Here is a 24,292-nt window from a genome sequence, read left to right on the forward strand (position 1 = left end):
GAAAAGGGGAGGGAGGGGCGAAAATATGAGACGAGATGAGACGACAAGAGAAGAAAAAAAAGACAAGAGGAGAGATAAGAGAAGAGAACAGACAGGAAGATTTGAAGAAAAGAGAAGAAAAGAGACAAGTGGATACAAGAGGAGAAGAAATTAAAGTATAATAGACAACAGACAAAACTAGAGAAGAGATGGTGCAAGAAACGATGACACATCAGACTAACCCAAGGTTCAGATGCTTCAGTTTCTGAAGGCTACTGATCTGAGTTGGAAGCTCCTCAATCTGGTTATTAAACATGTTCAACACCTCCAAGTTCTTCAGGTCTGCAATGTTAGGAGGCACACCTGAAAAAAGAGAGAGAGAGAGAGATGGTAAGCATAAACTAATAAACAAGAACAACTTGCAGGTATCATCAATCTCAATCAATCAAAGCGTTTCAATTGACTGTATTATAATCACCAATACAATCCTCAAGGTAAAGCATTCCCAAACGAGAGATGAGGTCTAACGAACAGAGGCCGAAGGTTTAACGGCTAATTATCAGAGTCAGCAGACAGACGTCCCGTTCCGTCTCTGATGGCTCAATTATGGGTCCCTCCCCCAGCGATAGATTTGACACTTTAATGATGGAGGCCTTAGCATAACGGATCATCAGCAGCACCCCTCCCCCCTCCTGCCCCCTCCAGCTGTCGACAGAGATCGATGGGCCGAACAGGCGCTCTATCCGATTACTGGCTGATCAATGGCCCCTCATTACGGAGGAGGGGAGGTGAGAGAGGTTTACACAAACAGCATGACACGAATACCTCCAGAGAGATCAACGAGAGCTGCCCCGCGCCAGACACAGGGGAACAAATGATTCAGCCGTCACACAAACAATTCAGAAATCCAACAAGGAAACACAAGCATGAATGCACACGCTCTCACAGCCCTCTTCAGCACATGTGCTTGCTAAGAAACATAGGGATCGCTTTATAATCAACGTTCACTAATAGCAGATTCATTTAATACTACTTCTATTATTTATTATTATTAATAAATTAATTTGTTATTAATGAATGTTTATTGTTAAGTGAAACCCATGTTCTTTTTTAACAATATAATAATATTAAAATAATAATCATTAATACAACAATTATTTAATAGTATATGTAATAGGGGTTTTAACAATATATCGCAATACAAAAATGCAACAATATGTATCGTGGATAGTGACAATATGTATTGTGTATAGTTCACCCAAAGTAACATTTCTGTGTGAGAAAAAAATTCTAGTTTTCAGAGTTTTAGTGTCAGTACTACATTAAACTACTATGTATAATGTTGAATATAATTTATAATAATGCAATGAGGGAATATTTGTGGGTCCTGGTAATGCCAAATGTCTTATGTTACCAGTAAAAAGTGGCCTAGATTATTTTAAATATTTCTGCAAGCATGTTTGTCTAAAATAATTCTGTATTTTCAGCTTCAGAATCATGAATATTTTTATTCTGGTGTCACCATTGTCCTGTGCATCGAGTTATCAGCACCAAGTCCAAGCCTGTTCATTTACACCCACAATGTAATATCAAATTTAGCATTTTAATCACCTACATTTATTGTTAACCTTTTACCATATGGTCTTGGAGTATCGCAATAATATCGCATCGTGAGTTCAGTATCGTGATATGTATCGAATAGTGACCTGAGGGTATCGTTACACCCCAAATATGTACCAAATGTTATGAAATCAGTACATTGTGTACATTCTCACAGCCCTATTCAATACATGTGCATGTTCATAAAATAACTAATTATTATTATTATTATTATGTACATTCAAATTAGAGACTAACTGCTTTATTTTTGGTCATTTTGAGATATTATATCATATTTAAATACTAGCCAATTTATTACATAGACACACATCAATACCAGCAAATAAAAAAAAATCATTTTGGTCTGTCAAACAAATGTTAAAATACTTTTGAAAAGTTATTACACATACGCATACATACATACATACATACATACATAATGCTATATAATTTGTGTTTGAAAGCTAGAACAGTAAAAGTGTAACAGAAATGTGCATTTTAGACATAAATAGTGTCCATGCTAGCGGAGTAAGTTTCAGTTGGACCCTTCAATTCCCAATTTTTGCATCAATCCTCTGACCTTTTCACCTATAAAAGATACTTGAAACATACAATTTGTTTCCCAGTGTCTCATCGGACCTGTAAACGTACCAAGAGACACTGCAGGACACTGAACTCTACGCCCCATGTCAGGGTCCCTCTACTCGTCTCCAAATGACACACAAGATCGATCTGTTCTGCCTTTTCCACCCTTAAGACACATGCCTCTACCAGACATCCACACTTTATCTTCTTAAACCACAGACAGGACTCTAACAGCGCTACAGACTGTTCTTCTGCTGGCTTTTCTTGCTTGGAAATATTTTTTATGCACAAGCTGCAAGTACAAAACTGCCTGTAAACACGTTTAAAGAGTGTGTGTGAGTGTGTGCCCTATTGGAGCCTTTAAAACAGGCAGAAAATGCTGATGGTAATAGGACAAAGAGTACACGGCTATATGGAGCAGAAAGGTTTCCCCCTCTCTCCTCTCGGTCTCATTACCTGAGCTGATGCCTGACCGGGCCGAACAGCAGCCCTGCTTTACTCATGAGCCACTAATGAAAGGGTTCCAAATGTCACTGTAATTCCTGACTACCCTGAAAAGTTCAAAAGATGGCAGATTCCCTGTCTCTGCTCTTTAAGTAGGCAGGATGAGAGAGAGGAGAGGAACAGAGGAGAAAATGCAGAGTGGTGTGGAATACACAGGGGGGGAAAAGGGTATAAAAATACACTCTATTTCCTATTTCTATACAATGAAGTCCAGGAACAAAGTAAAATTTCTGTTTGTTTTTTAAACCTAAAAAGTATGGGGTGGGGGGGGTGGGGGGTTAAGATAGTGATAAAAAAACAGATAGTGATAAAAAAAAAAGTGAAATCATTTATTCATATTTATGACTACATAGATTATTCAGATTTATAGATTTCGATAATATAATATAATATAATAATTTTCTTAATATATATTTAATTCATTTCACATTTATTTTTTAAAAGCAAAATAGAAGCATTTTTCTAGTGGTCTCAGGCTATTGGACCGCACTTTGTATCCATAAAGTTTAATTTTCTCCCTCATTTAATCCGGCTAAAGACAAGCGATGTGACCTGTAACGAAATTAGTCATTTTCTCTTCAAATCATAACCATTTTAAAAGGCTTTGATCATTTCTAGCAGAGTATAATTATAGCATAATATAATATAATATAATATAATATGATATAATATGATATAATATATTTTGCTTGTGGTCTCAGGCTTTTGGACCCCACTGTGTATTCATAAAGTTTCACTTTCTCCCTCATTTAATCAGCCTCAGAGAAGCGGTGTGACCCGTAACGGAATGAGTCATTTCCTCATCTTCAAATCTTATAAATCATATTAAAAGGCTTTGATCATTACTTCAGACGGTACCTGACAGAAATGTGCATTATCACAGTGGGATCTTCATGGAGATTAAGGGGAAATGATTCCTGCATAAACAAACAAATCCCCAACCAAACTCTTCCTGTTCAGATCAGATGAGAGTGAACATGGCTTAGGGCGATTTACCATGGACCCAAAGATTATGTGGATGGGGAAAACAAGATTCAAACATATTATTTCTCCTAATAACTCTCAACTTACAAAGATTATTATTAAACTCACATTTAAAAGAAAAAAGTGTGAAAATGCTCACAAATTGCAATGAAGATTAACTTTACATATCTATTGTTCACTATCTATTATTGTGGTACTTAAACTGAGCAGAACCTAAAATCAAACAACCAGTGATCAACAAAGACAAGACAGCCCTCTAGTGGACTTAACCAGTTCTACAGCCTTCATGAACCTGCAGTCTCAATATAATATTACACTTGTGCTATAAAAGTTTACTATACTGCAATACAAATTAAATCAACTTTTGCAACAAAAGCATAGAAAATAAATCAAGCAAATACCAATTTATCTGATTTAATTCTAAAAATTCAACAAATCACATAAGGACTCCCCTATCATTTGGAACTTGATTACCTTCTACCTGGTTGTTTCCTATTGGATTTCTACTTGGGGAAATAAGTTGCAATTCCAAAAGACCCAGAGATTTGCCTTAGTAACCATTCCTAACTCCAACTTGGAAACAGCCATGCTATAAAACTTACAGAACGTTTACCATCTCTCAAAGACGTAATGCATTAACTGTAAATATAATTATGTAATATGTTAAAATTAAAAGCAAACACAAAAAGAGAATTCTCTTGAGACAAGAACTTACCACTCATCTTGTTGTGGCTCAGGACCAGTTGGGTTATGTTGGACAAGGTGACTACAAAATAAAAATAATTAAAAAAGACAAATGTTTACTTGATGTCATTGCATGATGACGTCAACGTGATGACGCCACTAATCTCCTACAGCAATCATATTTTGTAAATAGACACTACATACTATGATATGACAGCCGCATGTTTACAGTGTAAACAAAACTAATTAACATTAGCATAAAGTTTATTAACATTAGCACAATATAAAACTTTAAACTTGTAAAGAAACTGTAGCAGACTCACACAATCCAGGAATATCCGTCAGGTTTGATATTCCTCTGTCACACATGTCCACCTCCGGGATATTCTTATCACGACTCTCCTCCACTATCTTTTTTAGGGACTTTGACATTTTCTACAAGAAAAGATTAACCAATAAAAGAACCGAATACACGCAGAGAATCTTTCGAATAGAGTTTTGCCACTTTGGCCTCAAATCGTGGTTCAAATCTAGTCATTAAAATCAGATAAAGAACTCACTCAGTATTTACCTAACTGTATGGGAAATACGCAAGCATGAAGGAAAAACAGACAACAAAATATCCAGGCCCTACGGGTAGTAAAACCAGCTCTGTTTAAAGCAAGACAGTCGCTCACACCCAACCGGAAGTTGATAGTATGTCTGTAAAAGTCTCGCATTCCTTCCTTAAAAGGGTATTTCCGGGGTCGAGAGAAAGGAAAAGAATGTCAGGCAGAATTCTGTTCCATTGTCCAATCAGCTGCCAGAGAGTCAGTGGAATCGTTTGGAAATGTCCAATCAGAACGCGCGCCGCTGCAACAGTGCGTATCCATCAATGAAAATGTAGGAGAGACGGGAAAAGTATTTTATCGACGCGCACACAATAGTACTGATGCAAAAATAATGTTTGACTTGTTTCTGGTTATAAATGCTAGCTATTAACCTGTCTGTTTAGAACAATAAATTACTTACAATATTATAGCCTATAGGAACTTAGGCATATCTGAAGGCAATGACACAATGAATGATTTATATAGAATTATAGATATAGATTGATATAGTTTTTAAATGAGGTATAGACTTATTTTATTTTAATCTTGTATTATTTTATTCACATTTGTATTAAAAGCAATTCATTTAAAATTAGTGTTATAAAAGGGTACATCTCACAAAAGCCTGTTAAAAACATATCCAAACACACACACATGTAATGTAACCCTGACATAATGTAATATTTAATGCACTTCATGTTTTTGGTAAAAAAGAATGGAATATATTTTCTTTCTCTTATGTATATATATCAAATGTTGAATTTATATATACATTTACATGTTGAATTTTTGTCATTTTCTGATTTTATGAATGTTATGTATATATATATATATGTGTGTGTGTGTGTGTGTGTGTGTGTGTGTGTATACTTTTGAGTTTTTAATGATTTTAAAATAATTAATTAACATAGAGAAAATCCCTTACAAGAAATGCTACCAACATCCAACGTGTATAAATACTTAAATACTTTACAATTATCTATATATGGAACTCTGTTAAAAAGAGCACTTTCCCCTCAAAATATCCATCCATCTGAATAATGCAACATTAGTGAATCCAGCAGGTGTTTTGGGAGAGGGCAGCTGTTATCACCCAGATCCCCGGCTATCACCTACCTTCCAAGAGAGACACATTGTTTAGACGTCTACACAAGGTGGAAGAGCAATATGAGTCTTCTCTGTCTCCTCCTCCTGCAGAACACTAGCATGAGGCAGAGGTATGGATACACTTCTCTTTTCCTTTGGGTTCCTGTGGTCCCAGGTGGAACCATCAATAGACTGGATCTTGGTCTGGGCTCGGTCCTTCCTTTGCCTGTCTCTCAGTCTGTGTCTGGTTCTTGCAGGGTTGATCATGTCTATTGGGGACTGACAAACAGTGGCTCTATTTATAGGCTTGATTATATTTGGTGAGTGGCAACAGATGCCTCAGCGTGGTTGAACTTTGCTTTGCAGAGCGGGAGTTCTGGATTCCAGGGGCAAAGCTTGTTTATGTTGTAAAATCTTTAACCAACACCCTCGGCCAGAAGCCAATGGACGCATTCAGACATGGCATGAGGGCACGGGGAGGTGTATATTTTATTAGAATCTACATAAAGGAGAAATAAGCACTGACACTTGACAAAAGTGGGCAGTGAGGTAGGAATGTGTGGATGTCTGAGTGATCTGCTCTTTGATTTATGAGGTGGTCTCAAAATATGTCCCTGAGGAACTGTATATACAGCAGAGAAGACCACCAGCATACTGTAGTCAATATGAGCTGTGGTATGTCCAGAATGAATGTGGATTTTATGGTTTGTCAATTATGTTTTTATTTTTTTATTTTTTTTAAATAGGGAACATTGGTTGATCATTGAAAATGAATATATATATATATATTTTAGAATATAAAATGAATACACATTATTTTATCCATCTGCACTATTCTGATATATGACCTTAATATCAGTCATTTTGTTACCATCATAAATCACCTTTTATCATATAAAAAATTAAATTATTCGAAATAAAATTAGTTATAAAAGGGTAAACGTCACAAAAACCCGTCAAGAACATGTACAAACAATTAACCCCAAAATAATAATAAAAATACTATATTATAATGTATAATGAATGTATAATTATATTTTGAATAATGAAAATAACACCTATTAATGATTTTAAAACACTTACAACAAATCATAACATTCAGAAAATGACCAAAAATTCAACTTGTATACAAATGTATATGTATAGAAATACTTATTCAACATATATACATATATATATACATACATATATATATATATATATATATATATATATATATATGGTTATCTTAATGGTCCTTAAAATATGCTTCATTTGATTTTATTATAATCTATATCTTTAAGATTTTTTATTTGTGGTAATATAACCAGAAAATATAAATCCCTCATTGCAGTAAAGGTCTCCTGAAGCCATTTTCTTGCACTATTTCCAAAGTCAAAACATTTTTTTAAACACAGAGCTTCTCATGAACTTTGACCTTGTTAGCTTAAGGGAAAACTATTATAACATGTTTGTGAAAACCGTGAGAAAGGCCTTAATACCAGATGGTAATGTCTCAAAGCTCTGTTTTTCTGTTGATCAGACACTTTTCTTTGACCTTGATGGGATTTTGCAGTGTTCAGAAGGAAGAAATTAAAGATTAGATGAAATGTTTGTTTGCTTTCTCTGTATTGAAGCATTGCATGAAGAATGCCCTCTACAGAGCAGACAGACCCATTAGCACTGTCTGTTTCTTCCTCAGACAGCTTTCATTGTCACCCTTAGCCTCTCTCTGTGTTGTGTGTGTGTAAAGTATAATGCGTCAGGCTTGAGATTTGGATCCAAGTCCAGGGAGAAGCTGTGGATATCAGACAGTGAAAACGATATTTAACACTTAAAAAACATTCACAGCTTTTGAAACGAGTGCAAGTATGCAAATTGACTTATTTTTCATGTTTAAAAAAACACAGAAGAGATATTTTTAATGGCTCAGTTGACAGCAATGAGATACAATGATTTAAAACATCTTTACCCACTGTCAAAAAAGCTGCCATCACCACACAATTACATAAGAACTACATTAAACATCTTTATTTTCCAAAAAAGCATAAAAAATACATACAGTACATAAATTCAATTATCTACAAATGAGGATTCATGTTATATTATTTATGTTTGATTTGCCAATTCTTCACTCAATGAGACTGTTTATGATTGCTAAGTGTGTTGACATATTTCTGTGTGAATTTTTATTTTTAATTTCTTCTCAGCTGCTCCATGTGAGTCTGAACCCAGACGGAAGAACGGCTGACTGGGCCGAGAATTTCACAAACACAAGGTTTGAAGAAGCTCTGAAAGGGGCGATATTTGTCTCCTACAAAAGAACAAAGAACAATTATATATCCATAGAAAAATTGTGTACACTAGCGTTGAAAAGTTTGGGGTCAAGTTTTCTAATGTTCTAATGTTCACCAAGTCTGCATTTATTTGATCAAAAATACAGTAAAAACTGTAATATTGTAAAATATGATTAAAATTTAAAATAACTCTATATGAATAAAGTGTAAATGTAATGCAAAGCGGAATTTTCAGCATCATTACTCCAGTCTTCAGTGTCACATTATCCTTAAGAAATCATTCTAATATGATGATTTGCAAAAAACATTTCAAAAAAAGTTGTGCTGCTTAATATTTTTGTGTATTTTTTTTCTCAGGATTCTTTGATGAAAAGAAAGTTCAAAAGAACAGCATTGAATATTAAATATCTTTACTGTCACTTTTGATCAATTTAATGTGTCCTGAATACAAGTATTTATTAAAAAAAGAAAAAGGAATCTGGTTGACCCCAAATTTTTTGAATGGTAGTACCGTATATATATGAACATATATATGATGCTTAACAGAAGTGTTATGTTTTTGCAATCATCACACTAAAAGTTCACACATACCGATCCACAGTACGGCCCAACAACAGGTGAATTGGCATCTGGTCCGTCATATATCTTCAAGTAGTTGTTCTCGCAGTCTCCTGGGTCATCAATGCTAATCTGGTTGAATGTGACTATCACTATTCTGCCACTAGGAGCCCTGATTCCCCACTCACAAGAAGTGCCGTTGGCGTAAGTGCCAGGGTAGTTTGGACTGGCGAAAGAGCCGTGGTCTCCATATAACACACCTCCACATCCTGGACACACACACAATAAGGAACACAGTTAGGACTCTCAGCAGCAGCAGCATTGGACTGAGGAAATCATTGCAAATATAAATTAGCGGTGCGTTTCTCACCCTGTGAAGAGGAAGTCCAGGTGATCTCAAAGCCATTGCGGGATGTAGTGAAGTCACTCTTGAAATGTAGGAAGAGCTGGTTGGTTCCCGGGAAGACAGGATTTGGCAGTGTGCTTCCACAGTACTTTCCTAACAGAGGCGCTGTGGCGGTACTGCCGTTTCTGACCTACATCAGCAGAAAGAAATATACATTAGACAACTACAGTAAAATCATCATCATCATCATCATCAGAAGGTGCTAGCATAGCATAGTATCATACTACTTTTACTATTTCTGCAGTATGTATACAGTATGCAAGTTTTCTGGATTATTTGCCCAAATCTTTTTTTCCCCTATTGTGATGTATATCTGAGTGAAACGGCTTCGTAAATAGAAAAAAATTAGGGTGGGGCTTGATTTCGTCCTTCAGGACGAAGGTTGGGCGTTGCTAACAAAATGGATGCAGAAATGATACAGAGCCCGATAGCTCCGCCCTCGCGCCATAGCACATGACAGGACGTTTCGAGGGGGGAGGGAAGGTTAATGTTTTTGATTAAAGATTGTGAGGGCACATGAAAGTGCACAGATAAATCATTTATAATAAACACTGCAATATTACATACATAATACGAATTGTCAATTTTTAATTTTAATATCATAGTATTTTAAATTAGCTTTTATTTTTATATTTTAATTTTTATATTTCTATTTAGCGTTAATTTCTATTTATTTCAGTTTTGTAATTTTACTACTTCAACTTATTTTATTTCAGTTATTTGCCAAGGTAACATTTCAAATTTTTGTATGTTTTTTTGTTTTGTTTTTCATCTAATATACTGTATATATATTTTTTTTTTTCCAATGAACAAAAACTATTTTTAATAGTTTTGGTTTTAGTACACTTAACACTGGGTCTCGTGACAAATGTAATAAGTCATGTGACAATCTAGCATACTGTTAAATTGTAGGCAAAAAACTTTTTTAAATTGTATTTAGTGTATTCTGCAAAGTATGTAATATAAAGGACACTAGCATTTTAATCTGATCACGTGGTGCGTTCAAGTCCTCCTGGGAAATTCGTATTTATGAGTTGGGATGTCATGTTTATGACGTTATGACTTTAGCTTGTCGGAGAAAGATGGCGGTGTACCTTAATTAACTAACACAGAAATACAGCAAGGTTTTAAAACTCTACTTCTAGAAAAGCCCCCCAACTCGTAAACTTGAAGCTTAAAGAAAATCCAGACATTGTTGTAGCATTCATGTGCATTCAACTCATATATACAATCTTTCCGACATGACTTAACGCAATAACATTTATTTTATTTCTTCACTTTTTTTTTTTAATATGGTGATGGTTCAGTATGTTTATGCTCACCTCAAGATAGTCAAAGTTGCAGGAAGGATGAGTCTCCACATCAAAACTAGAGAAGAACAGAGAGATGGAACTGTTCTGAGGGGCCTGCAGTATGATGCTGCATTCAAGATTATGAGGATATATGTCAGGCCAGCCTGGGCTCTTAAGATAACCGTATTCCTGTTCATAAACCCTGCTGCAACCTGCAGAAAGATCACATACAGACATATGACAATATAATCACACCAAAAAGACTAAAAACCCTTTTCGAATGGTAGCGGAAAACTCACCTGCCACCTGATAGGTAAGACTGAATCCATTGCCAGTCATGAAGGCTTCTGATTTGAAGGTGATGTGCATGGTGCGGCCATAACTGTAGAAATCTGGCACATGTGAGTCTACGCCACAGAACTTATGAGACTGTCCATAATCTCCCTGAGAGATGAAACAAATATGGTTTTAAATGATTTTAAACATGCTGTAAGAATACAACATAAAAGTAAAGGCAGAAAACTTCAATAAAGCAGTAATCCACTAGACTAGAGGATACATGATAAGTAAACGAAACCTAAAAATCAATATTTAAAAAGTTAAAATGACTAAAAATTTAACTAAAATTCACATGGAAACTAAAAATATGAATATAAACGCTAATTCAAAATATTAATAAAACTAAAATAACCCTGCATTGTGACTTGTGAAGAGATTCTAAATTGCTTTAGTTGGACTATTGGACTATTTTAGGGGCGATTGGGTTTTACCACAGGGAAGTCCTTAAACTCCAGGAAGTTGCTGGTGCAGCTCTGGCTGGACTCCAGCTGAAACTGTTGAACAGACACTTTAACCACCTCCTGAGAAGGAGCATCCAGCACCCAGCGGCAAGAGCTGAACGGTGGGTAGGCACTGGGATAAAACGGGGATGTGATGGTCTGAGACGATGCTGTGGCATTGAATGCTCCTCCACAAATACCTAAAACAGTGAAAAAGCACTTTAGCATGACTGATTCAACATGAAATGACATCCAACGATTAAGCCATTGGGACAAAAAGTCCAATCTTACTGTCCACTCTGCTGTAGGTGGCATTAAAGCCGCGGCGTGAAACGGAGCCGTCCGTGATGAAGTGCACTGTCAGGAAGTTACTGGACGAGACGAAGGGGGCAGGAACTTCATTTCCACAGAACGTGCCAATCAATGGATAATTAGCACTGTCACCATCATAAATCTATAAATAGGAATAAATATTTAGTGTATTGCAAATGACGCTGTAATTAAAATGCTATGTTATACAGTTATTACCGTGACATAATCATATCTGCAGAGGGTTCCAGTGGGGCCCTCAAGCTCAAAGGTGGTGAATGTGAGGTTAATGCTTTTATTGATCTCGACAGCAATGGTCCACATACAGTCCATTCGTGGCTCGTACTGTCCATTAAAGTCAATATCAGGAGAACCAAACATTCCAGTGGGGGAAGACAGGTAGCCGCCACAACCCTGCTGAGGACCTGGAGAAAACGAGGGATGAGGAGATGGAAAGACACAGTGAGAGAGAGATTTAAAACAACTTAAAGATGTGCTTTCAAGAAACCCCCTGCAAGAGGCAGTAGAGTCCAGAAAACTGACAAAATGTGAGTTTTTGTCTTTGTTTGTTAGCTCTGAATTCATCTATATGCTAATGTACTCTTAAATGCTGGACAGATTAACTACTAGCAGATTTATTTAAAATGTACAGGCTGTCTCTTCCAGGAAAACAGACTTAAATCATTTTAAAGAGTAATATTGTTCTCAGTGAGTATTTATAATTTAAAAAATACATTATAAAAATACTATAAATTTATAAAAATACATTAAAGTTAATATTAAGATAATACAGTTAATATAAGTGTCTGCAAAATAAATAAATGTAAAAAAAATATAATAATTGTATGAATAAATGAAATGTATTTAACAGTTAATTCATCCTAAAATTTAAACCAGCCACAAAAATGCTACCTTCTTTTGCACATAAATTGTAGGACACAACAAAAGAATTGGGAGTACTTTATTGGCTAAGGATCTTTGACAGCACTGGCCGATAAAGACTTATGTCTTGTTTTCTGTCGTGGTGAGGGGACAGACTTTTGTGGTCTGAATGAGTTGTCTTGTTCACAAAGAACAATAGTGGTGGTTGTAGGACGGGGCGGTTCACTCACACACCCCTAGACGAGCTACAAAAGTGTTTACAACTCAGTTCTTAAAGAGCCTGGTCATCCTGAAGTGACTGGATCATCAGAAGATTTAAAGCACAAAGCTGTTACAAAGAACACTGTATATGACCCCTGAACACTTTGTTCAGTCCTCAATGAGATCTTTGTCTTTGTGATTCACTATGAAATCATTCCCTCATTCATTCTATTCCAAAATGAGAACCATAAAGGAACAAGCTCAAAGTAGCACACATCTTAGTATGTGAGTAACATGTCAGATACTGTCTTTTGAATCAGATAATAATGAGACAGTAGCTCTTCCAAATCCTGGTGATCTGCCCTACTCTACCTAGACAGCATTTTAAGGAATCTTTGTCGGACTGGGATGTAAATACTCCACCATGCTCTATTTTTATGCATATAAAAATAAAAATAAACTATTGTAATATCACAAAATACTGATTTTTATTTTATACAACCTCTGGGGAAAGTATTTTTTTTTATTATGCTCTCACAATGTGAGATAAAACAAACACAAAAAAAAACATGTGAAAAACGTGCCCTTTACGTGAAGAGTGGTGTGTGGAGTTGCCATGTAGAGTGTTTCAGTTTAGTCACTTATGAGGTTTTATTTCAGTTAGGATGTTGCCTATGTAACAGATAGCAAGGCAGCTCACTATGTTTTGGAAAAGAGCAAATAAATACATACAGATGTGATTTCTTTACTGAGAAGATAAACATTACCTAAAGTCTCACTGTAGGTTGCTCTCCAACCCTCCGCCACAACTGATGAATCTGTAACAAACTCGAGAAACAGCTGATTGGATGAGGACCTGAGGTTGGGCGGCAGCTCACGTCCACAAAACTTCCCCATTAGTGGGGCCAGAGTGCTCCCTCCATCGTACACCGCCACATAGTCAAAGCGACAGTTTGAGGAGGCTTCTAGACTGAAAGAGTTGAACCTATAGGACAGGGACAAATACATACAGTAGATGATCACTATGGAAATGCTGCAGAACAATCTAGTTTCTCAGAAAGTGATACCGATAATGGGAGAGGGGGTTTGCCCAGATAGAAAGCCTCTAGGGGACAGATTATAAGTAAAGGGGCTTCCTGTCTGGCATCAATACAACATCTCAGTGGGGAAAGAATGCCCTTTGTGCATCTCACTGCACAAAGGGAAAGACAGAAGATCAATACCAGAATGCTTTTCTTTCTGAGCATCTGTCTCTCTGGTGGACCATAGCTGGCATGATGGATGCCTAGCAGGATTTTATTGCTGCTCCAATTTGGGAGCAGAGATGTGAGCAGACCAAAGGTATTTTAATATTGAGACTATGAAAACTTTTTTTTTTTCCTGGACTTGCCACAAGATATGAAATAACCTTGCAGAGTCTTGATCATGAAAAATCTTGGACGTGCTACACATAGCCAGGAGCAACGCAAGATTTGACAGACTTTTCTTCATTTAACACTTATTTTTGTAAACTGGGGGGAAGTTTTTTTGTTCTGAAACTTATTATGTTTTCATAGTCTGCATTATTAACAGGAAGTAGTTCAAACTCACTTGAGATCGATGACACGGTTGTCACGGACATAAATGTGGTATGTGCAGTTGATATTGTGATGGTAGTTGGCGATAGAATGAGATGGACTGCTGATTGTCCCAGCAGTACCATTAAACACACCACCACATGCTGTTGAAAACACATAAAAACACATATTGATATATGTACCGTATACACAGGAATCATACAAACCAACATGTGGGGCTGAAATTTGTAAGAAAAGCCCTACTGTATATTAAGTAAAATGCCTTTTTCATGTGTTGGAGGTGGACAACTGTTTCCTTTGAGGAATATGGGCTGTCTTCCTATATAGTACCAAGTCAAAGAGCACTTGACTGTGCATTTCTATTGTGCACCATTTATAGTGAATGAGTTTGTTTGTGGAAGTAACAGTGGAATCTGCAATGGAATTCTTTTGCATATTTGCATATTCTCCCAAATCCCCGCATATTGTTTGAAAAGTGCAGCGTCCTCTCATTCCAGTCATTCCAGCGTCCTCTCACTCCACATTTCTGGGCTCAGTGAATCAGATCTGCATTACTGCCATGATAAACAAACTTAATCTAGCACCTACATCCAAGCCACACCCACACCACCCACACCTCCATCTAAGCCACACCCACATCAGCAGAGTTACATTCAAACTACACTATAACACACCTACACCACAACCATTCAAAAATGAATTCTTACTACTGATAGTATAGAGAACCAAAAAGTATTGCATTAAATGTACAGCTTATTTCAAGGTTGAAGCTTACGTATGGTTCTGTATTCAGCCAGGAAGCCATTGTCATTGATTATAAAATCAGAGTAGAAGTTGATGAGCATTGGTCCAAATGTGGTGAAGACACCTGGGATAGTATTTCCACAAAGAGTAGCCAATGGAGTGCCACTGGTGGTCTTGCCTGTGTAGATCTTCACACCATCGTAAGTACATGTGGAGTGTGCTAGAGGAGATGGAAAGGCATGATTGTTCAGCTTATGAAACTACTGTTTTCTTTAAGTTATTGTTAAATCCAATGTATGACACAATTTGTGTCTTTTGAAGAAGTGCATACCCTCTAACTGGAAAGTTTTAAAAGTGAGCACAATCACGGTCTGATCTCCAGCATCGATGATGTAATTACAATTGGAGCCTGAAGGGTAGTGGTCTGGGTAATTTGGAGAAACTACACGACCAGTTGGGGCTGTGAAATTGGCCCCACAACCTAAAAGATGATGTGAAGTAGATACATTACATTACTTGAATTTTGGACAGGGGAAGAAAAACTGTAAAGAACAAACCAAGCATATGATACACACTAATGTAGAATGCAGCAGAGAAGCCTTTGCCAGGTGTTTCTGAGGACTGGAAACGAGCCGTAATAATATTTCGGGGTGCAATGACTACAGCAGGGGCTGTAGTACCACAACCTGTGGCCAAGAGATTCTCATCATTCTGTATGTTGTCAGACCACATCTGTCAGAAAAACATAGGCAGAATACAAAAAAATAAACCACCAGATCCAAATGGTTCTTATGAAATGCAACATCAGAGAAGATTTATTATTAAAAGGTCATCTTGTTACCTTGATATAACTGTTTTGACACTGTCCACTTGAGTCTGGGATCTGGAAGTCACTGGCAAAACCCATTTCTAGATGGTTTCCATCATGGGCGATGATGGTCCAGGAACATTCAATATTGGCTGGGAAATTCTGAGGATAATTGGGAGATTTGATGGTGCCTGCATCAGCATGGATAATTCCTCCACATCCTGAAGAACAGAAAGAAATTTCAGGATAAAATGTAACACGTCTACAGAAACTACACACGGGATATCTTTTTGTACTATATACCTGATGAGTCTGTTGACCAGGTGGCAGTAAATCCTCCCTTGGACACTGTATGATCAGCAAGGAACACAACAACTAATTTGTTGGAGCCTGATTGGATAGTTCCAGGAGAGTTGTGGCCACAGTATTGACCAATAATGGGGGATCCTGAAGAGGCTCCATTGAAGATTGTTACTGAGTCCCAGGTGCACTGGCTATGCTCCTCCACTTCAAAGTATCCAAAAGTGAGCTAGACAAGAATATATGGAAATTATGTTATATGAATGAGGAAATCCAGTGTTAGGGTTTAAAAAAACAAAAACAAGAAGCAGTCGTGACTTACAATGATAGTGTGGCCCACCGGAGCCTCGAGAAGCCAAGTACAGCGGCTCGGGCTGGGGTAGTTGTTGGGATATCCAGGGCTAGAGATGACACCTCCCTCTCCACTTTGTGACCCTCCACATTCTGAGAAAAGTCAAAGTCAGCTGAGCTTATGCAGAATTTTAAAGAGTCGAGATCCATCTGTTTAAGTGCCACTGATTGATGGATGATACCTGAAAAGTAATACGTGGCTTTGAAGCCCAGATCACCCACAGCTTCATCCGACAGGAAGTTAACCCAGAGTTCAGGGGTGGACACTACTATGGGGACTATAGGAGGGGACTGACCACATAAACGAGCCAAAAGCTCTCCATTTGCACCTCCTGCATTAGAGGAATAGACAAAACATGGCATACATGTTTGCCTATAAGCAGCAGCTTACAGAGTCAAACTACTGTAAATGGTACATTAGACATTGTATAGAGTTGTGTCTCTCTTTGTGCATTTGGAAAATCTTACCCAATCTGAACTCCAAGTAGTCCCACTCACAGGTTTGGTGATGCTCTAGATGGAGCTCGTCTATAATAACCACAATGGAGGAATTCATATGATGTGGGTTCTGGATCAGCCATTCACAGTTCAGGTTGTTGCTGTAGTTTCCATTGCCAAAGTCAGGTGAGGTGAAGTTTCCAGGCTCACTCAGTATCCCACCACACACTACCAAAAGGGCAAATATACACCAATCAAATCAGGTCCCGAAAACAAACAAACAATAAAAAAAAAAAAATCATTTCTTCTCTCTCACCTGCTGCCTCCTCTGAGGAGTAATCTGCTGTGAATCCACCATTAGATACAGATGAATCAGTGCTGAAAATTACAGTCATAGTATTCCCAGAAGATTTCAGCTGGGTACCAGCTGGGACTGTACCACATAAACGACCCAAATGTGGGGCACTGGGTGTCAGACCATTTAGGACCTATCAACCCAAGAGTCAAAACAGCGTGTTACAGCACTGAAATGAACAATATTCAGAGAAAGCAATATACGGTATGACTAATTAAAAAACAATGTGCATAAACTCCACTGTGTCCATTTTGCATGATCCAACTTTGGCACCTTTAAAACATACACATTGCCTCACCTCCACAAAGTCAAACAAACAGGTCCCATGGTCCTCCAGCCTCAGGTCATTGATTGTAAGAGTGACCCTACGACCTTGAGGAACAGTGATTCTCCAGCGGCAAATTCGGCTGTGGGGGTACAGATTGGGGTAGTTGGGAGATGATATGGTCCCAAATGGTGCGTTCAGATCCCCTCCACACTCTACAAGAGGAACAATGTCACCAGTTACCCATGGAACTGCTCCATAACCAACGGCATAACTTTGTAAGTAATCATCTTTTATCCAAAACAACTTATTTTACATTTTTGCAAGCACAATTCCTCTGGTGGAACATGAGGGTTAAGCGTCTTGCGTTTTTTTTTTTCATAGATTTCACCTTCTAGGGATTGAACCAGCAACATTCCGGTAACTAGTCCTGATCTTCAACCACTAAACTATATGACCCTAAGCAGACACTGTAAGGATTTAAACACACTTGCCTTCAACACTGGCTTCAAACGATAAACTAAACCCAGCAGCATTCCCACTGCCATCACTGACAAACTTTACATAGGCAAAACTGTCTCCAGTATCCAGGGGAGATGGAAGGCTGTTTCCACAGTGTTTCCCCAACAGGCGACCTGGTGAAAAGAAAAAGTTAGATTACTACCCTCATTAAAAAAAACCTCAACACTCATTTGTGTAAGGAGAACCCAAACCTGAAGCATTGTATTCACGTATTTCCACATAGTCATTGTTACAATCTGAGGAGCTCTGCAGGTCAAGGGCAGTGTAGGTAAGGCTCAGGTAGTGTCCAGTGGGACCTTCCAAGTACCATTCGCAGTTAGAATTGTCTGGATAATTTGAGTCCGGATAACCGGGGCTTCTGATGACACCGCTCTGACCGAAGTAGGTACCTCCACATGTAGCTAAAAAGAGAAAGAATACTCTTTGAGTCATTGAAACACTGAGATCAGGAAAATGGTTGGAATGTTATGGGGATTCAGAATGGATTACCAATGGAGTACTTGGCTTTGAAACCGATATGTGTGACGCTGCCATCAGTTCGGAATCGTATATACATGGTAGTGCCAGATGAATGCTGAGTAGATGGGCGGGTGTTGCCACAAAGTCTGCCCATCAAAGCAGCGTCTGATGTGGGACCATCACGGACCTCAATGTAGTCATACAAACATCTAGGAGAGAAGATTGTAATCACTTCAAATGGTTATATGTACCAAAAATGTAATTGCTCAAAACATATGAAACATACCCTATATGAGGCTCAATGTAGAAATTATCCTCAAAGTCGAGTTGTACAGCCTCCCCATTGGGAACAGTGATTATCCACACACAGTCGATATTTGTGGGGTAGTTTGATGGATAGTTAGGAGACGTGATGTATCCTGGTGGATCTCCATCAGTAAGCACAAGGTGACCACCACAAGCTGGAAAAAAACATCAGGATTTACTCTTATTATTTTCATAATTTCCATTCATTATCAAATTAATCTAAAATAATTGGTATATTATAGATATTAGCTAAAGTATTTACCTGAACTGTGGGCCTCGAATATCAATTTAAAGCCATTCCCCTCATTGGAAGCATCAGAAACAAAGTGAGCATATAGGCCATTGTCTGTGGTCTGAAATGTGGTTGGAGCACTGGACCCACAGAGACGCCCTGATAGAGTTGGTGAGTTGCCATCAGGTCCATTCCGTAACTAATATAAAATAATCAAACTATTTAAAACTTGGCCCTTTAAACACAAAAAGGACTATTTGTATAATGTACTGGTTTTGTTTGGAAAAGTGCCCAGATTACACCACCTCCTATAGTCACTCACCTCCAAGTAGTCACCTGTGCTGCACTGATTACCATAACCCTGTATTTGGAAGGGACTTTGGAAAGTTACGGACACTCTAAACCCTGGGGTGACCATTATTTGCCAGTTACAATTCAGGTTGGGCTTGTAGTTCTGTGGATACTGAGGAGAACTTAGAACTCCTCTGTCTGTATGGAGGAAACCACCACAACCTGACGGAGAAGGCAAGAGAGAAATAGCTCAATGTACAACAAAATGTATTATGCACATCCAACATATTTTGATTTTGTTAATGGACTTGCTGCTCACCTCTGGAAAAGGATGCATTGAACCCCCTGCCATTAATGCTTCCATCAGAGCTGAATCGCAGGAACATGGCATCACCAGTAGAATGCAAAGAGCCAGGCAGTTGTCGCCCACAAACCCTTGCAATCAGTGGAGACAAGTTGGTGTCACCTTAGGAGAAGAACATACCTTTGATTCAGTATTTAAAGTCAGCTTCAAGTTGAGATTTATGTTGAAGTGACAAAAGCATTACCATCTCTGATGACCAGACTGTCATGGAGACATGAAACCTCATCTTCCATGTCCAGAAAGAGCAGATTAAACTCAATGATAGAGCTGGGAGACCGGATTACCCATGAACACTCAAGGTTATGCTGATACAGCTCGGGCCAACCAGGAGAGAATAAGAACTTGGGAGTGTCTCCTGTCATCAATGCTCCTCCACATGCTCCTGAAAAGATAAAAATAGTGACCAATTGTGAATTGAGATCATACAGTAAGGTTTTTACTAAATTTGAGCAAGATCTGAGAGGAAGAATCCTTGGGGAACTAACCTGGTTCTATAGTCGGCAAGGGACCAGAGCCCTGAACGGCCATCCACTCGATGAGAAAGCCTTTCCCTCCAATCACAGTATCAGATTTAAACTCAAGAGTTATAGTGCTGCCTGAACTTCTTACTGGGTTGGGCAGAGTCAGACCGCAGAACTCACCCAGAAGTAAAGCACTGGTGCTCGGACCATCATAAATCTAGGGAAAGGAAAACATCCACTTCCACTTAATCTACATCATATACCTACATACACTTATTTTCTATTAAACCATTATAGTATTTAATGACTATATTTTAGCTAAGAGTGCAGACCTTGAGCTTGTCATAATAGCAATTGAGCAAGTCCTCAATGTCGATGTCCAGGAAGTGTATCTCTACGAGAGAATCGGAATTCACTGTGATGGTCCAGCGGTAATCTGCGTTGTTTGGATAGGTGCGTGGGTAAAGAGGGGAGGCTATCTGTCCTGAACTGCCTGTGATCTCATTCCCATACACTGAGAAAGCAGAAAAAGAGTACAGACATTCATTGAGAACCATGCCAGATTTTCTAAGTTCAGAAGATTTTAACCAGCAAGACTTCCTTGTATAACCAGAGCATAGGTTTTTGTTTAACAGAATGACTATTTAGCTCCAACAAACCAGCATTAATCAACTTAACCTCCTGTATCAGCATGAAAATTCAGGATAGTGTTAGCTGGTCTTTTCAGTAGGGTCCACATCAATCGCCCTGACTTACAGTGAGAGAATATTGCTCTGAATCCAGATCCGCTGACTGAGGAGTCAGAGATAAACTTAATCCAAAGAATGTGGCCCGTTATAGAGGTGTAGTTGGAAGGAAGGGAGTCACCACAGAAACGATCAACCAGAGTGCCATTGGAGTGTCCTTCACGAATCTCCAGGTAGTCATTACTGCAATCTGAACTTTGTTGCAGCTGAAACATTCTGCATCACAAAAAGCACAGAGTTGTTTGTTTTGATGAATTCATTACATTTGTGAGATCCATGTAACATCCTGATCTGCTTACATGAAGGACAGTTGTAGACGATTCCCAGGGGAACTGGTGATGGTCCACACACACTCCACATTAGGTGGGTATACATCAGGATAGTTTGGACTGTTAAAAGCACCTGACTCCATATACAGATGTCCACCACAGCCTGGAAAAACAGGTAACAGACTAGTGTTAAATTGCAGCCTAAGTTTGGAGAAAAATTCATATGTATTTTGAACTAAATACTGAAATCTAACCTGAGGTTGAGGCCATGTAGGTTGCTCTAAAACCTTTCCTTCCTACTGAAGCATCTGAGACGAAGTTTACCACAAGGGCATTGCTGAATGAAGTGACTGGGTGTGGCAACTCATTCCCACAGTAACGACCTGGAAAAAAGTTACTTGTTACCACTAACTATTATTGCATCAGTACTATTTGAAGCATTTAAACATTTGCGTGTCCCTAACCAAGCATAATGCAATAAAGTGTCAAGCAATAAAAGCCATTTCTTTCATAAAAGGTCTCATTTATAATATCTCATTTGTGTGATAATCCCCTAAAAGTATGTCACTGATGGTTCCTTGATGAACAGATGTAGTCTTTACCGACAGATGGGGCTTGATAATTGTCTCCATCCAGGATCTCCACACTATCATGAGAGCAGTTACTGTACACCATTTCCACCTCGAAGTCAGTGAAGGAGAGAGTCACGTGGTTGACTGAAGGAAATATAGGATGGTAGATGAAGTTTCACAAATTAAAGTTAGGTACACAAGGTCTGGGCTTTGACTTTGAGAGCATGGATAACTTACATGGCTCCTGTGCCCATATGATCCAACTACAGTCCTGATTAGGTGGGTAAGAGTATGGATAGCGAGGAGATGCAATCTCCCCTCCCACATCATCAGCTATTATATTGGATCCACATGCTAGAAATCATAAGAGTAATCAATTAAGCTTAACAATGAAACAAAACCATGACAAAATCACTTGGGCTCATGAATGAAGTTGGGACTCACCTTCTGAGAACTGGGCACTGAAGCCTTTACGGTTCTGACTGTGATCTGACCTGAAGCGAACATAGATGACGTTTGTTGAGGATGTAATGGGAGGAGGCCTGGATACTCCACAGACTTTAGCCAGGAGTGGAGATGACTCATGCGGACCATCATGGATCTAGAGAGATGAACATGATTTTCTGTGATACACTGGTCTGTAACATCAAGAAATCACAAATGTTCGGAATGAAATGGATCACACGCCGACAGAAAGGTCAGTTACTCACAACCACATAGTCAAAAGCACATGCGCTCTGATTTTCTATATCCAGATCAGTGAAGTTGAAGAAGACCCGATGCCCTGCATCCACTGTGATGACCCAGGAGCAGTCCACATTGTCAGGATAGTGGCTGGGATACTGCGGAGAGTGGATCTCTCCACTGGGGGCTGTGACAATCCCTCCACATCCTGCATTTTCAAAGGAAAGATTTTAAGAAGTTCATTAGCAGGAAACTCAAATAATATAATTGCATAGTATTCAACTACAGATACAAGAATTCTGTAACAGACAGATAACTAACCTCCTGGGACCTCTATCCAGGTTGCGTTGAAGCCTCTGCCACTCACGACTGCATCAGATGTGAATCGGACGGTGATCGCATTACCTGTACTGGCCACCTGTAGGGGGTTATTGGGAGGGCGTGTGGTGCAAAGCTGGGCCAATCGTGGGGCGGAGATGTCAGGCCCTCCATACACCTGAACAAAGGTCAAAGGTGAGGGGATACTTACAATGTCTGGTCATTTACAAGACAAAGGTAATTTAAAAAAATCTAAATGCCACTGCATTACATAGCAAAATACCAAACCAAGTGGGTTCAAAAATCTAATGATAGTAGAGCTTTCCTTAGACCCTTTTATCAAACTTGACTGTTCTTTGATTGTTTTCACCAACTAGTCCCAAAGTTGTATGTAATTCAATTATTATTTGGCTATAGACATTTTCCACTTACTTTCTAACTACCAGAAAGTGTCAAAATATCAATATGGATCAAAGTTTTGAACAGTGTCATATATCAATTGTTTTATATTGTAAAATGTTTGCATGACAATTGCTTTCTACCCTTTCCTTTTAAAACAGTCATACTTAGAGTTCTAACTGCTGCTTAAATGTTAAAATATTGATGAAAACTGCATTTGCAGACACCATCAAAAAGTTTGTGATGACCAGTGATGTAATGAACTATAGGCCACTAAGAATCACTGCCTAAAACAATGTCTGGTTTTTAACAGGCATCTGTGTGGCACAGAAAGTGTGTGTGATGTTTGTGTGTGTGTGCATGTGAGACTGTCCCTAAGCCCTCTTTCTAAGCTCTGATTTCCAGCTAATTTCTGCCCTGTTGGCTCTATTCAGTGCTACAGTGGAGGTCAGCATTCCACAGGTCTACGCTACAAAACATACAGTACACCCACACAGCCCAGCAGATGCCAACGGGGCATGGGCAGGCACACACCCACATAAACACATAGGGGACATAATAACCTAATACGCATTACCTAATATTTAAAGATAATAATATTTCAGAAAGTAAATAAAAAATATTTTTTAAATACTTTAATACTTAAAATACTTTAGCATACTACTTACAGGGCAGTATATACAGTGCACTGTCAATTGCTTTTTTATGCAGCATCTATCTAGAAGCACAGCAGTATCTTACACTACACTGAATTTTAGATACTTGATTTCAGTTTTTCATCAAACTGGAAACTAAAGGTAGCCGAGTGTCCATTGTGGGATGCAGTATATCATAAAGTGCCCTCAGTGTAAATGTGATTGCATACTAGGATTTTTTTCTTTTTGCATACCTCCAGCTTGTCATAATTGCAGTCAGGATGATACTCCACGTCAAACTCAAGGATGGTGATGGAGATGCTACTACCAGGGCTGGTATGGATGTGCCAGATGCATTCACGATTAGCTGGGTATCTGTCAGGATAGCCTGGGCTGTTGAAGGCACCAGCAGGCCCGGAGAGTTCTCCACCACAACCTGCAGGGGGTGACAGTGAGGTACTTTGACTTTTTCTTTCCCTGTT

At 38.4% G+C, this 24,292-nt stretch overlaps 2 protein-coding genes across 3 annotated transcripts in view; both read right to left on the bottom strand.

Moving 5' to 3' along the window:
* The window catches only part of rsu1 (Ras suppressor protein 1), a 32,197-nt gene extending 27,144 nt beyond the window's left edge, over positions 1 to 5,053 (bottom strand). Inside the window, exons 1-4 of one of the 2 annotated variants that reach the window (XM_084102843.1) lie at positions 4,907 to 5,053; positions 4,659 to 4,770; positions 4,367 to 4,417; positions 222 to 342 (exon numbers count right to left, since the gene is read on the bottom strand). In XM_084102843.1, coding sequence (XP_083958969.1) covers positions 222 to 342; positions 4,367 to 4,417; positions 4,659 to 4,767 — 281 coding nt within the window. In that variant the 5' untranslated portion in view covers positions 4,768 to 4,770; positions 4,907 to 5,053. Of the gene's footprint in view, positions 1 to 221; positions 343 to 4,366; positions 4,418 to 4,658; positions 4,771 to 4,895 lie in introns of both variants that reach the window. The other variant, XM_084102844.1, reaches the window with a different exon arrangement.
* A 2,922-nt stretch (positions 5,054 to 7,975) lies between these two features.
* The window catches only part of cubn (cubilin (intrinsic factor-cobalamin receptor)), a gene marked incomplete at its 5' end in the record, with an annotated part of 35,537 nt that continues 19,220 nt past the window's right edge, over positions 7,976 to 24,292 (bottom strand). Inside the window, 39 exons of the mRNA XM_084103019.1 lie at positions 7,976 to 8,304; positions 8,879 to 9,114; positions 9,216 to 9,381; positions 10,574 to 10,755; positions 10,843 to 10,987; positions 11,314 to 11,522; positions 11,614 to 11,776; positions 11,851 to 12,056; positions 13,482 to 13,699; positions 14,305 to 14,434; positions 15,067 to 15,255; positions 15,367 to 15,516; positions 15,611 to 15,767; positions 15,877 to 16,064; positions 16,147 to 16,372; positions 16,466 to 16,587; positions 16,677 to 16,826; positions 16,963 to 17,160; positions 17,249 to 17,420; positions 17,586 to 17,767; positions 18,047 to 18,187; positions 18,266 to 18,475; positions 18,564 to 18,742; positions 18,820 to 18,994; positions 19,102 to 19,270; positions 19,394 to 19,584; positions 19,682 to 19,828; positions 19,911 to 20,108; positions 20,212 to 20,404; positions 20,520 to 20,701; positions 20,944 to 21,149; positions 21,233 to 21,365; positions 21,457 to 21,585; positions 21,805 to 21,918; positions 22,012 to 22,128; positions 22,219 to 22,375; positions 22,485 to 22,666; positions 22,780 to 22,954; positions 24,065 to 24,246. Of these exons, the coding sequence (XP_083959145.1) occupies positions 8,197 to 8,304; positions 8,879 to 9,114; positions 9,216 to 9,381; positions 10,574 to 10,755; positions 10,843 to 10,987; positions 11,314 to 11,522; positions 11,614 to 11,776; positions 11,851 to 12,056; positions 13,482 to 13,699; positions 14,305 to 14,434; positions 15,067 to 15,255; positions 15,367 to 15,516; positions 15,611 to 15,767; positions 15,877 to 16,064; positions 16,147 to 16,372; positions 16,466 to 16,587; positions 16,677 to 16,826; positions 16,963 to 17,160; positions 17,249 to 17,420; positions 17,586 to 17,767; positions 18,047 to 18,187; positions 18,266 to 18,475; positions 18,564 to 18,742; positions 18,820 to 18,994; positions 19,102 to 19,270; positions 19,394 to 19,584; positions 19,682 to 19,828; positions 19,911 to 20,108; positions 20,212 to 20,404; positions 20,520 to 20,701; positions 20,944 to 21,149; positions 21,233 to 21,365; positions 21,457 to 21,585; positions 21,805 to 21,918; positions 22,012 to 22,128; positions 22,219 to 22,375; positions 22,485 to 22,666; positions 22,780 to 22,954; positions 24,065 to 24,246 (6,677 nt within the window). The 3' untranslated portion in view covers positions 7,976 to 8,196. The remainder of the gene's footprint in view (positions 8,305 to 8,878; positions 9,115 to 9,215; positions 9,382 to 10,573; positions 10,756 to 10,842; positions 10,988 to 11,313; positions 11,523 to 11,613; positions 11,777 to 11,850; positions 12,057 to 13,481; positions 13,700 to 14,304; positions 14,435 to 15,066; positions 15,256 to 15,366; positions 15,517 to 15,610; positions 15,768 to 15,876; positions 16,065 to 16,146; positions 16,373 to 16,465; positions 16,588 to 16,676; positions 16,827 to 16,962; positions 17,161 to 17,248; positions 17,421 to 17,585; positions 17,768 to 18,046; positions 18,188 to 18,265; positions 18,476 to 18,563; positions 18,743 to 18,819; positions 18,995 to 19,101; positions 19,271 to 19,393; positions 19,585 to 19,681; positions 19,829 to 19,910; positions 20,109 to 20,211; positions 20,405 to 20,519; positions 20,702 to 20,943; positions 21,150 to 21,232; positions 21,366 to 21,456; positions 21,586 to 21,804; positions 21,919 to 22,011; positions 22,129 to 22,218; positions 22,376 to 22,484; positions 22,667 to 22,779; positions 22,955 to 24,064; positions 24,247 to 24,292) is intronic.

This window comes from Abramis brama (genome assembly GCF_963993115.1).
Source record: "Abramis brama genome assembly, chromosome: 24".
Classification (NCBI taxonomy): domain Eukaryota; kingdom Metazoa; phylum Chordata; class Actinopteri; order Cypriniformes; family Leuciscidae; genus Abramis; species Abramis brama.